This window comes from Ostrinia furnacalis, unplaced genomic scaffold (assembly GCF_004193835.3).
Source record: "Ostrinia furnacalis isolate ACB-3 unplaced genomic scaffold, ASM419383v2 OfSCF0069, whole genome shotgun sequence".
NCBI classification, from domain to species: domain Eukaryota; kingdom Metazoa; phylum Arthropoda; class Insecta; order Lepidoptera; family Crambidae; genus Ostrinia; species Ostrinia furnacalis.
Window position 1 is genome coordinate 165,787 of NW_021130308.1, and position 14,412 is coordinate 180,198.

At 35.6% G+C, this 14,412-nt stretch overlaps 1 protein-coding gene across 2 annotated transcripts; it reads right to left on the reverse strand.

The window, feature by feature from the left end:
- Positions 1-388: 388 nt before the first annotated feature.
- Positions 389-13,069, reverse strand: irp2 (immune-related protein 2). Of its 2 annotated transcripts, none has more exons than XM_028323538.1 (5): positions 12,969-13,069; positions 11,424-11,589; positions 10,167-10,331; positions 1,523-1,623; positions 389-797 (listed from the first exon to the last, which is right to left on the reverse strand). In XM_028323538.1, the coding sequence occupies exons 2-5, from the start codon at positions 11,580-11,582 to the stop codon at positions 725-727; spliced, it is 498 nt and encodes a 165-aa protein (XP_028179339.1). In that variant the 5' UTR covers positions 11,583-11,589; positions 12,969-13,069; the 3' UTR covers positions 389-724. The 2 variants fall into 2 exon arrangements, with proteins under 2 accessions (XP_028179339.1, XP_028179344.1); XM_028323543.1 differs by having other exon boundaries at positions 11,424-11,599; positions 12,969-12,993.
- Positions 13,070-14,412: the final 1,343 nt, after the last annotated feature.

Consider the following 14,412-nt stretch of genomic DNA (forward strand, 5'->3'; position numbering starts at 1 on the left):
AAATATATTTGTTTATTCCTTATCAAATATAGATTTTTTATAAATTATATGGCCATATAACATACTAGCTTTCCGCCCGCGGCTTCGCCCGCGTGGAATTTTGTCTGTCACAGAAAAACTTTATCGCGCGCGTCCCTGTTTCAAAAACCGGGATAAAAACTATCCTATGTTCTTTCCCGGGACTCAAACTATCTCTATGCCAAATTTCATCAAAATCGGTTGCGAGGTTTAAGCGGGAAAGCGTAACAGACAGACAGACAGACAGACAGACAGAGTTACTTTCGCATTTATAATATTATATAGTTGGGATTAGTTGGGATTTTGCGTAATATTTGGCAATAAACAGAGAGTGCTCGTGTTATGTGAAAATACAAATTCTTACGTATGATTTATCAGCGGTACTCGCATAAACGTTTATTACATGTTGTAACAAAAATATTTCAAACATCATTCATGGTGATTCAAAACTCACGATTCGATTGTTATGATGCCGACTTTAACGTGTGTCAAAAAAATTGGTTAACATACAAAAGTTTCATACCAAAATAATATGTGCAAGTCAACATACTAATAGATTGGCAAACATTACAAAAACGTGTTACAAAACCTAAATAGCGAGACGTCAATAATTTAAACAATTGAACACTTTAAAATATCAACGAATCGAATTTTAAAATATTAATCTCTTATATTATCTTAAAACTAAGCTTAGGTATGGTTTCACTTAGTTGGTAACTTTGATGGGAGCGGACTCGACGCCGACCCAGAAAACGGCACCATTTAAGGCGATGGTGGCCCTGAAATAATAAAAAATATACAATTAATAAGTAATTAAGTTAATAATATTACATGCTTTTACATAAACGTTTCAATAGGGCAATAATTTTATTCTCCGCAATAGGGTTAGTAATGAATTTCATAACTGTTGTTGTTGGTTGTCCTTTGTTGATTGCAATCGATAACATTGTCAAATGATGTTGAAATAATAAGTCATGCTACTTCCTCGTCATTTTCATAATAAATTACGTAGTACAAAAGATTATATCTTTTCAGGATTTAGATTATGGGACTTTTCCTTGTGTGAGTAACTTAGGTTAGAAATCAATCAAGTTACTAATACTTGCGCGGTAAAAGAATAAATATCTAATAGAATTTAACGCTTTAAACTGATTCTGAAACCTACTCTCACTAGACGTTCCGACTTACAGTAGAGTCGAAACAACGTTGAGGGTTTAGAAAACACAGTCCCTACATATATAAGCTTTTTTAAAATAATAAATTAATGTAAATAAACACAAAATACTAATAGTCCCCTCGTGGTAAGGTATAAATAAATTTGCTTGTGTTACGACGAGTGGTGTCACTAGCGGCGGGTTTGAACCCACGTTCCTCCGGAACTTAATATGACCTGTCCGACAGTGACTCCAATAGTGTGAGCTATTGTCGATTTAAAAATTATGGTCAAAATAATTTACCCATTTTCATTTATTTATTTATATAAAATTAAATTAAAATGACAAACCTGAATTTAATTTCGTCGTTCAAGTCAGCAGGGGGCGTCCAAGTAAAGGAAACGGTTTGTTTGTCGAGTTTAGCATCGTGCTTCGTGTGGGTGACCGAGTTCTGAAATAATAAAAAAATATGGTCAAAATTTTGTTAAGTAGCTACTAAGTAATTTATTAATTAGCAAATTCCATAACTTATATTTATTCAAATTAACATTTAAGTATTTCAATAATCATAATATTACGTCATATTACGTCCTTTGTTTTATTATAGCGCGTTACTTCCCTACTTTAGAATTCTTATGTGGAAGGTTGCGGAAAAACATAAGACCGTGGGAGATGCCATTTAAGTACTTTTAGGTAACTATGTGCCTAATTAGGCACGTATGAAATAATAAAAAAAATCCTTAATTTGACAAAATAAGTAAATAAAGGGGCATTCAGCCTTAGGTATGTAGGTACCTACATAATATATGATATTCAAAACATGCTCAGCGACATGATTTATGGACTTTTAATAAACTACCTAAGTGTAGGTAGTAGTACCTACATAAGTTGAAAATTACCAGATGATTACATAGTTAGCACCTAATACTTATATGTACTAAATTACTCGTAGATTGCAGGTTCGCTGCTTCGTAATTATTACCACGACAGTTCAATAGCCTATCTCAAAATTGGTCAAGGTCTACGGAATGGATTTTAGAGATAAGCATAAGACGCTTATCTACTAAGTTATCGTGTAGTACGAGTAGATAGAGCTTTTTGTTTTATCAGAATTTGATAGTTATTCTTTACTTTAAGACTAATGTGATATACTTTAAGGTTTAAGCTATAAGCCATTATTAAATACATAAATATATATAATAAAACTAGAATAGTAAATAAAACATGTGTGTCACTAAACACAAGTGATACTCGTACTAGGTTAGGTAGGTACGAGTACCATAGCGTGAGCTTTTGCTGGGCACATTTTCTTCGGTCTCCTGACTCAATAAAAAAAATGACAGGGAGATGTGTCTGGGACTCCTGTGACCTATCTAAGCGATTACCATATCGTAGCACGGTCGTCATTGTAACCTAGGTAACACTATTTAAATGTAGGTATACCTACCTGTTTCAATTTAACTGTGTAACATTTTCAATGTATCGCTGTTGGTTTCTATAAAATAAATAAATGAATAAATACCTACCTGCATATAAATACGGGGTTAAGGCCCAGTAATTCGCTGATTCTACGAGTCGGAGCGGCACTGCAGTTATGTACAAGCAAATTACATTATATGCAGTTTCTTACGCATTTATTACGTGTTATTTATGAATTAGAAGGCCGGTCGGTTGACAACAGTCGCATAGCTAGTTGAATATGCTTGGGTAACAAGCTACATCGTGACTGGGGCATGAATATCGGAATCTCGGAATCTCGTAATATCGGAATCTCGGAAGACAAGATCCGATATTACAATTCCGATATTGAGCGACCCAATATCGGAATCAGATAAAGGTTTTAATTGAGACTTTAAACAAAGCGTTTAAAAGCGCCATAACCTGCTACAAAGCTCAAAGTACATGATTGGCAAAGACCAATGATTTTCTCATGTCTTTCAACATCACTTTTCCCACTGCAAATAATTATTAACCATAACATGTTCTAAAACAATTTTAGCACTTGCCGTACTTGGTCTTAGCAATGAAAAACGACATCTCAACTCCCTTCCAAACAATAATAAAATAAATTAAAATACTATGTGCCCTGCCCATTGCCACTTCAGCTTGCTATTCCGTCGGGCTATGTCAGCGACTTTAGTTCGTCAACAGAGCTTCTCATTTCTGATTCGAACTCGTAAAGAAACACCAAGCACAGCCCTCTTCATAGCACGCTGTGCAACTTTGAGAGGCCACGTTTCCGAGCCGTATATTATCACTGGTAACACACATTGTTTGAGGACTTTCGTCTTTAAGCACTGAGGTATTTTGGACGAAAAGATGTTGTGTAGTTTCCCGAACGCGGCCCAGCCGAGTAGAATTTGACGATTTACCGCTTTCTCGAAATTGAATCTACTTAGCTGAATCGTTAATCCGAGGTTGACATGCTTGTCATCTCGAAAATCAGGCTCCCAACCGAAAATAGGTAGGGCGGAACATGGTCATAAGCTTCGTTTTGTCCATGTCCAAGGCCTACCTAATACCATGTCTAAGGGAGACTCGATTAGGTCTTCGAGCATTGTGCCGAGGTCTTCCAGTGATTCCGCCCTAGTGCGCAAAACTGACGGCCGATGGGGCAGCAAGGTTCTGGAGTGGAGGCCACGTACCGGAAAGCGCAGCATAAGGCTGCCATCTACAAGGTGGACCGACGACCTCATAAAGGTAGCAGGAAAGCGCTGGATGCAGGCCGCCACCAACCAGCCATTGTGGAAATTATTGGGGGAGGCCTATGTTCAGCAGTGGACGTCTTAGGGTTGAAATGATGACGATGATGACGCCCCGTGGTTTTGTGAGTTGTATATCGATGATCAAAAAGGAACAAATTACAAGCATATTCAAGTTTTATACCACTGTCTAAAATTTTTGTAACATGTGACTTGAATGACTAGAAATCGTTCCGCCAGTATTGGTTGAAGGAGTAAAAGTTTGTTTGATACCTGTTTTACAAAAATCCTTAAATTCTTTGCTAGTCCATTTCCATAATTGGCCCATTACTTATCAGTAACCAAAATGCAATGGTTACCCATAACATACAAAATGGTTTTAAATACTTCAATATTATAATTTTAAGAAAAGTGTAATTTTGTACTAAATAAAGATTTTGATTAAAATCATTATTTTACTGTATACAATCGAGAAATTATACGAATATAACCAAATATTTAAAATTTATAATACATAAACTCAATTCCGATATTAATATCGGAATTCCGATATTGAGATCGAATATCGGAATCCAATATCGGAATTGAAAACCTTCCGATATTACATGCCCTAATCGTGACAAAGACAAAGAACTGTTGTTATAGTAGTGGTTAACAAATGATAAGTGAAGGGACTTGCAAGTTTTGAACGCGCGCCCTCGCCTCGAAGAGTAAAGTGTAAAGGCAGACAAGCTTAGCTATATCCATGTCCTATTAGATATATCAAATCTGTAAGCCTCTGCATAGCGAATGCCAACAAATTGCAAAAGCATAATGAACATTTTATTAGCCGAGGTAAACATTGCTAAGCATTGGATTTAACTATAATGCATAGAGTTGTCATTGTTGGTTCTCATCTATTTGTTTGCATTTTAGTTTAGTTTGAATTATGCGTCTCAATTAGATATTTCATTCATTTTCAACCTTGGTGGCGATCTCAATAAATAATTCAATAAATTGTTAGTTATTTTTAACAAAAAGGGGATAATGTGTGTTACAGTCAAAACTCATACTTAATCGGTCAAAACCACTTTTGACTGATTTTTGCAGTCAAAGGTGGTTTTGACTGATTATGAGTTTTGACTGCAACAGTCGCTACAGTTTTTATTAGGGTTCCGTAGCCAAAATGGCAAAAACGGAACCCTTATAGTTTCGTCATGTCCGTCTGTCCGTCTGTCCGTCTGTCCGTCTGTCCGTCTGTCCGTCTGTCCGTCTGTCACAGCCGATTTACTCGGAAACTATAAGTACTACAGTGATGAAATTTGATGGGAATATGTGTTGTATGAACCGCTACAAAATTATGACACTAAATAGTAAAAAAAAGAATTGGGGGTGGGGCCCCCCATACATGTAACTGAGGGATGAAAATTTTTTTTCGATGTACATACCCGTGTGGGGTATCAATGGAAAGGTCTTTTAAAATGATATAAAGTTTTCTAAAAAACATTTTTCTTAAAGTGAACGGTTTTTGAGATATCAGCTCTCAAAGTCGTAAAAAGTATGTCCCCCCCCCTCTATTTTTATAACTACGGGGTATAAAATTCTAAAAAAAATAGAGGTGATGCATGCTAATTAACTCTTTCAACGATTTTTGGTTTGATCAAAGTATCTCTTATAGTTTTTGAGATAGGTTGATTTAACTGTAATTTTGGTTATATTTGCTGCTACGGAACCCTTTGTGCGCGAGCCCGACTCGCACTTGGCCGGTTTTTTATTATTAGGCAGATGATACACGTGGGTGCTCTTTGGCAATATTTTGCGTTTGGTAGATATGTAGATACTATCATAAATCTTTGAGTGGGTAAGTATTCTATGCGACCTTTTGCACCGAATAGCCTTGCCGGAGTGAGGCAATTGATGGCTCTTTATGCAGCATTAGGTAACCTATCGCCGCAACCAACTCGCTGCAACGTCTATCAACAAAATTACCCATTCATGAAACTTCCATTCTTTTTTTTCAGGCTATGAGTAAATAAGTAATGCGTCCTTTACGTTATAATGCGCATAATTCCTTAAATGTAGAAAAGTTCGCTTCTAAAAGAACTAAAACGCTTTAATAGGAAATAGGAATGACATTAAATAAAGCAGTAAGGAAATACTGAGTACCTAAAATAGCTGGCTAGACAGACACCTGCGAATGGTTTATCCAGTATATCCAGCCCTCTTTGTTTTTTAATGACTAAGTTATTTATATTATGGTGTTGAAATGAACATGCAGATTTTTTCCTTACAAGAGTTAATTGAATTCTTATCTCATCAAAGCTCTTTTATTGTTTGTTTAATAAGTTAGTCCGGCTTATTACCTACCACAGACGATCTGTACTTTATTACTTTTTATTAATCTACTTAATATATTCTTTAGCACCAGGAACTACGAAATAATATAAAAAGGCTCTGTCATTGTGAACGTATGAAGGTCTCTAGTGCCCAATTTCTCGTTACCTTGCTTAGTGACAAGAAATAAAATGATTAAGGAAGTACATACTTAGTAGGTAGTTACAACGGATTCTGTGACCTCTTATAAAATTGTGTGCACGCGCATGAATTATGCTTACTTGTCTGTTATGGAATACAAGGTTCCCTTTTTTTATCAATCTTAGTGTTTTTCCTGAATTACTTAGGTATACTTAATTGTTACATCTGTAGCATCTTTCAGACTGTTCTTCGCTGAACATGGAAAATGTATAGCTCATCTCCTTACTAGAGGAACATTCGTAGGTACGTAAGGAATACAGCCTACTAGTTAATCAAGACATCACGATCACGAATTTTCATAATAATTCTTGAAACCTCTACGCAAGATAATCGCACATAGTGCGTGCCTTCATGAATGATGTTACGGACGACAGCACGTCAAGCTAAGTACAGTGATATTGTATGCATCATCTATTGTAGCTATAAGTAGCTATACAGGGTGTTAGGTAAATGGGTATATGAGCCGACACTAGCCCATGTTAACATGGGCGTATAAATGGTATGGTGAAGTCAGAAATTTGATATCATCGTTTTAATATTTTTAATTTTCATACAAAATAAATTTTATAAAATCCGATTTGTATGAAAATTGAAATAATTAAAATGAAGATATCCATTTTCTGACTTCACCATACCATTTATATGCCCATGTTAACATGGGCTAGTGTCGGCTCATATACCCATTTACCTAACACCCTGTATAACACCAAAAGCTGATGTGCTGTCGAGTAGAACCTGATTGCCTTTGCCAATTGTATGTAATTTGGCGACTGATGATAACAACAAGTTATTTGTTGAGATTTAGGTTCGTGTAGCTACAAAAGACTGCCTTTAATTTATAAGAATACCTTGATTGTAGAGATGAAACGGATAGTAGTTTGGCCGGATACCGGATACCGGATATCCGGCCAGCTGCTAGGCCGGATAGCCGGATATCCGGCGGCCGGATAGTTGGCCCATTGTCTCGTTGCATGTCGTGACGAGTTTAGCGTCGCACAGGTGCTTCGAACGCGATCAGTGGGTCTATTAGTAGACTAGACTAGTCACACTGTAAAATCGAATCAGTCTGAATAGAATGTCGGATTTTGCCACTTGTCTAGGGGGCAGATAAATTCGGGCGATTTCGGTTGCCTTCGTGAGTGTGTGATTCGTTTACTTGCTGCGTAATCTGACCGAACTGCATCATCATGACATCAGACCATCAGTGAAAAATGATGAGATGATGATGATATTTTATTTGGCAATATTTTTACTTAACATACAGGGTGGCCAAAACAGTGAGGTCTAAAAGAAAAATTTAGATTCCTTACATCAAGGTGTATCTGTTACTGTAAAAGCTCGAACTACGGTTAATCTTAAGATTTAAGTGTAAGTCTTAGGATTTACCGACATGAGTTGGTAAATGTAAGTATTTCTGAAAATTCGACGATTTTTTCGAGCTTTTACCATTCGAATTCAGTATATGCTAGGTTTTACCTCTGTCAGCTGGTAAATGTTGGTTTTAGGAATAAAACAATGAGTAATTCCTAATGGGGAATTATAACACGATCGACTAAAAAATAACTTAGCTACTGATGATGGCATACTTACTGTTTTAATAACTTGAGCGTAATGAATTTGAGTAAGCGAAAAATTAACTTAACTAACGACGAATATTGATTAATATAATCAAATGCAGAACGAGCTTACAAAAAGTGGGTTATGTTTAATCCATTTTAGATATTACAATTTTGTCCGTGCGACTACATTACTAAGTGAGCGACTAGAAATACAAAGAGGGCAACTTCAATATTAAGATAGATTCGATTTTTTCCAATTGAAGTAATTTCTGATGATGATGATGAGATGAGATGCGCTGTGCACGTTATGACATGTTTTGTTTTTCAACATTTACCGTGCCATTAATGTAAATCCTAAGATTTACCAACGAAATGGTGGTAAGAGTTCGAATCGCATACCTTTTGGGACATTTACTATTAGACATTGGTAGATCTTAGGTTTTACTGGAATATCTTAGGATTTACTGCAATTCGAGCTTTTACAGTAACATATCTAAATCACCCCCATGTGTATAATACGATTTTGCTTAGTTTAGGAGATAGCCGGACAGGCCGGACAAGGCAATATTTGGCCGGACAAGTCCCTAAAAAGCCGGACGCCTGGCAACCCTATGCGGGAAGCTCCTAGATACAGGGAGAACGTAGATGCTGGTAGAATCTAGATGCGAGCAGCGCTGGACCGTTCGTTGTGGAAAAGAGTTAATTTTGTGATATTTTAAAATTCTATGACCTAGTAGGGTTTAAAATTATTTATCTTTATTTTGGGTTGATTTTTCTCAGATTTCTTTTTTTTACAGATTCGTTATTAATTGCAGATATTTGAAAAAACAATCACCTTCCTATCTTTCATGCAAGATACAAAAGTTTTGCTAGAAACATTAAAATTATGCTTTTAGCAGAACACTGTCAAACTTTCAACTTAAAAGTTTGATTAAAGTACCTATTTCATTTCATTAATAGGAAATTGTTGTAGTTTTTTAATATCCGGTATCCGGCCGGATAGTGAGTTACTATCCGGTATCCGGCCGGATAGTAAATTTAGGCCGGATATCCGGCCTACCGGATAGTTGCCGGATATCCGTTTCATCTCTACTTGATTGATATGTGCAGGTACTTCGATGATTAATAGTGTAGATGTTACAGGAAATGTATGAAATCCGTCATTGTATACAATTCCTAGGATTTGTGTAGGCCTAAAATCACCCGGAAATGTGTGATGTAAATTACATTAGACACATTTCCTAGGAAATTTACACATTTCCTAAACAGCAATCGGAAATGTAATTAAGATTTCTTTTTTTTCTCCGAAACTTAAATGGCGCTACCGCGCCGCGGCCGCTGTGTATGTGTACGGTCGCAAGTTAACCTAACCTAACCGAGACTTTGTTATCCAGCTACAGGAGTGCTAAAACCTTCATGCTAACAACAGTTTAATAAAAGAGATGTTAAAATTAGGGTTTTCCAATACTTCAGCGTAATATGCGTGATGCCGAAGGAAAGGTATGCCAATAGGCAAATATTTATTCAGTCAAAGTATAATAGTGTGAAAACAACTTTCAGGCTAAACAATAATAGTTGTGAGTTAAAAGTACCTATCGGCCAATGTGGTTTGGCTAAATGAAATTTTAGACGTACTGAGGGGCACCCGATCACACGACCGCGCTTGTGTCGCTTAGTTTTATACATTTCCTAATACAATATTGGAATTCTATAAAATTCCTAGGAAAAGTATACATGTCCTAGGATATGTGCGTATTAAAAAATCTCTGAAGCAATATTTTATACATTTCCTAAATAGCTTCGGAATTGTATACATTTCCTAGGAATAGTATACAATTCCTAGAATTCATACATTTCCTGTAACATAGATATTAAAAGAGATGATTGATTACATCTATAGATATTACATCTAGATATCCTTGTGTATGTCATTTACTCGTAAGTTCTATCATTAAATGGCGATGTAAAAAGTTGAGAACCAAACGCTATGTAGAGCTCTACCTCTCGTGCCCGCCACGCGACATACAGCTTGACTCACAGAACTTAGACCTCTTTCCATGTTCTGTGGCTTGACCGCCAATAAGATTATGTGACTACTTAGGTACTTAGTCTTACATAAAGTTTTTCAACCGTCAAAAGTCTGTCAAAAAATACCTGAAGATACGGTTAAAGTTAAGATGGTGCAACTGAGGCTAAATTAGTTAAAACTAAACACTTACGCCAGCAGTGCCGCAGTTGAGGAGCTGGAAGGGCTCGTTGGGTGGGATGGTGAAGGTGCCCACAGGCTTGTCTCCCACGCGCGCCTGCAGCAGGAGACCACGGATGGTGTCTGACGCCCCCTTGCCGGAGATCACCACTTCCAACGGAGAACCGGCTTTCACGACCTAAAGAAGTAAGTTAAAATTGTAACTAAGCAATCGACTGTTACTATCTTGGTGAGATTTATTTTCCATATTAAACTAGGCTGAGTCAAACTACGAGCATATTAGGTAGATTAAAATGCTTCAGTGTTTTCCGTAGCAAAACGATACGATATGCGTCGTATTCAAGTTCATTTCGCAAATTCGCCATAGGAGTTGAAACAAGCATTTTTAATGTATGATTAACTGCATTTACTACTAATAATATCTTTTAATAAATAAATATCATCCCTATCAGTCTTTAATTCCATTACCACACATAGGCAGTTCATTACTCTGTTTTCTAAATTGTGACCTTAGTTGTTTACAACCCATAGGTAAGGTAGAAAAATTTGAAGATCCGAGGGTGGTGGTGAAATGCAGAGTACCTACCGGCAACGCGCGCGATCTTACTCCGAGCATGAGTTATAAATAGTATCAGTAGTATAGTGGTAGCATCACCTCAGACTGTTGTAGGTACTCTTTTGTCACCGTGATTAGGCTTGATTGTGTGAACAATATTTACTTATGGGCCTGTTAAGTGCTAATTTTGTTTCACAACAATACCAAGGTTTATACATAGTACCTACTCACTAATGATATAGCGGAAGACTTCAATAATTCTTATAGATGCGTTTAGGATTTAGGACGCTATTTGGATCAAATATGTAATTGCTCAATAATGAATAATAAATAAATAAATAAAAAAANAAAAAAAAAAAAAAACTGTTGTACTATTTTTGTCATCGTGACTAGGCTCGATATATTGCGTGAACAATATTTAAGGGCCTGTTAAGTTGTTGCTAATTTTATTTCACAACAATACAAGGTTTATTATAAAGTACTTAGTAGGTACCTACTTACTCGTGATATAGCGGAAGACTTTACATAATTCTTATAGATACGAATATTTCATTTCAATCACACGATTGCGAGTTATTCGTGCTTAGGGCACTGTAAACAGGCGCGGACGGACTCAGACAAATTATCGGCCATGCGTAGGTCATAGTCATAGGTCATTATCAAAGTTTACACAATCATGGCTTCCATTTTGATGAACTTTATGCAGAACCTTACCTTGGTGTTAGTAGTGATTGTGTAGGGGGCCTTAGACTTCTGCGGCGGGACAGGGTGGCGCGGGATCATGTCTTCGCAAGCGCTCTCAGGGGCTCCAGAGGAGTACCCTTGCGCACAGGCAACCAAAGCCACCAGGACGACCAGCGAGTACATCTTCATGTTGAATCTAAAAGAAACTGCTAATTAATTTTCAGTATTTTGATAATTTTCACAAGGATTCCGATCAAGAAGGATTTCTACATGAAATTACCGAAAGATGTGAAACTACTTTTTCGAAGCTTTTGCAAAAGATTTGCAATATAAATAAGGTACGTAATTTCTTGTAATTTGGTTTAATTAAGACGTTAAGCCAATTTAATATTTGTTAATATTTCTTCTTTTTTGGATATTATAGGTACTTAGGTTCTGTTACAATTAAATTCATGTTATAGCATTTTAACAAATTACCAACGGTTTAATTATGGGTATAGAAAGTCACCGGCTGCTGGGATTAAACCAAAACAAAAGCAAAATTTAAACTGTGTCACGGTCCTTTAAGCTGTCTCCAGGTTTCAAGATCTCGTAAACTTGACGTGGAAGACTGGTTCTACTCATGAGTGGCGTAACTCGCGATCGCCAAACGCTTTCGGCAAGATTACATCAATGCGATAAATACATAAAACATTTTTTCGGACGGTTTCGGTAACGTTGCACGCTGGTTGAGTTGATATGGCTTATTCCTAAGCCGATTTCAGAATAAGTAAATCATAACTTTTATTTGTTCTGCCTATGAAGGAAAGTACCTAAGTATGTTTTGTTTTTATGATTCAATTATTTTATTTACCTGTAAAGTCATTGCACAATTTAATGATTTATCTGTTATTAAAGATATGAATAGAACTCCTTAGATTTCTATAAAAACTATCTAGACTAGGTAGATAAGTTATAATTTCTGTATGTACTAAGTAACTATCCAATTAGTGTCAACTATCGACCTATACTTACTTAGCGTTTATGGAAGACCTAGGTTTGTCTCTGACCTAGGTCTACATACTTCAAGGAATTTAATAGAATAAAGTTAAGTAGGTAAGTTATATGTAAATAAGTACTTACGTATTTTCAAAATATTATTTTGGGTTAAGAATTTATAAATTTATATTTATTATGCTTTATTTTATTACTGTTTAAATGAACTAATTAATTATATTGTTAATACCTACTGACACTTTTAAGTAAGGGACATCGTGTCGTAGAACGATGCGGTTTTATTAATTACCTTTGCAGTTAAGAATCAGCCATAAATATATTTTTTATTGTATTTTGTAAACCTAACTCAAATATAGTTGGTTTGCAGTTGGCTTAAAATAAAAAATATTTTATAAATAAAGTTCCAAAAAAAATATCGCAAAAACCGTTTAAAAAGATACATTTTCCACATAAAATTAATTCGACAAAACAATAGCCAGTTAAATATATTTAAAATCCTAATCCTAAATGTTATTGTTGGAAATAACTTCCTATTGTAGTTAACAATGTTTGAAATTAAATTAACAATACCAACAATACCTTATTTCTTGTAGCTGACGAGTGCGTGTCTGCAACTGCGCGGACGTATACAAGCGGCCACCCCGTCACCTTCATACTTTATATACTAACTCGCACATGACTAATCGACTAAGCCTCAGAGGCGTTCAGCTACCCAAGCTTCGGACAAAACACAAACAAACATGCTGTAACAAAAACAAAACAAATAAGTAGTTGAATAAGTAAGTAAGTAACAATCGAAAAAACGAGTGAAGAAAGCTATGATTGTCTATGCCGGTCATAGCGAGTAAAGGTCTGTAGAATTGCGCTATGAAAAACCTGTTAAAATTATGTTTATCAGTACCGAAGTAGGAAATAAATTAAACTACAACAACTACATATTTTACATAACGGAAGAGTTAATAAAAACTTTTGATTTTCCTTAAAAACAAAAGGTGAAAACATAGAAGAAATAGATAAGTAGGATAGAAATTTTTGTAACGATTTATTTAAAATGTAATAAATACCTATTTTACAAATAAGTAGTGTACTTAAACGTCTTTATAAAATTTATTTATCTAAAAATACATTCAGAACTCCTGCCTGCCACTCTACTCATGAAAAATATGAAAGGAATCAAGTAACTTAACTATAACGAGTATTTATTTTGTCTCAATGTTTTCTTTACTGAAAAATAGTTTAATAAGATAAGGTAAACGGCTACTAGTTCGTGATAGTACGTAAGTTCGTAAGTTTTTTTTCTAGCTCAAATAATAAGCAAATGGAATATTATTTATTAAAATTCTTCATTACCACAAAAACTCTATCATTTAAGCTATCTAAAAAACCAAGTACCAACATTGTGGCTCCAAAAATGAGGGCAATACGAAGCTTCAAACTCTCAGAGAGCCAAAAACAGCCGTACGGCGTGCAAAGGTTGCGGATTACTAATGTTTGGCCAAAAAACGTTTCCCAAATTATCACATCGCAAACAACGTTTCGCAAATTTTCATTTGGCAAATTCTCATTTGGCAAAACAACTTATTGCAAACTTTTAATTCGCAAATGTCGTTTNGGTACCTACCTACTTTTATGTTTTTACTTGTCTAGCCTTAGATGTTAGATTAAAATTATTTTTAACTCGGGGTCGGGGAAAACTTTTAACCATTTGCGCGTGTGGCGCCGAAGGACATTGCTAAAGTAGATAAAAGTACTTAGTTTTTTTAATGGAGGAAAATACAAAGCTTATAGAAGTACCTGAGTAATTAACTGTTAGTCACAGACTCCCTGGAGAACAAAGAATACTACTGTTCTCTAATAAATGTAAGCTGATGTAAGTAATGAAAAAACAGAAGGTACGAAATAAATAATATTTAATTTTATTATCTTACTTATGAATTCGATGCACTTCATTAAACTTCCTAAGAATGAGTTAGGAAGGAAAACTTTAATCATTCAGATCGTGGAATTATTTTGGATGGTCCTA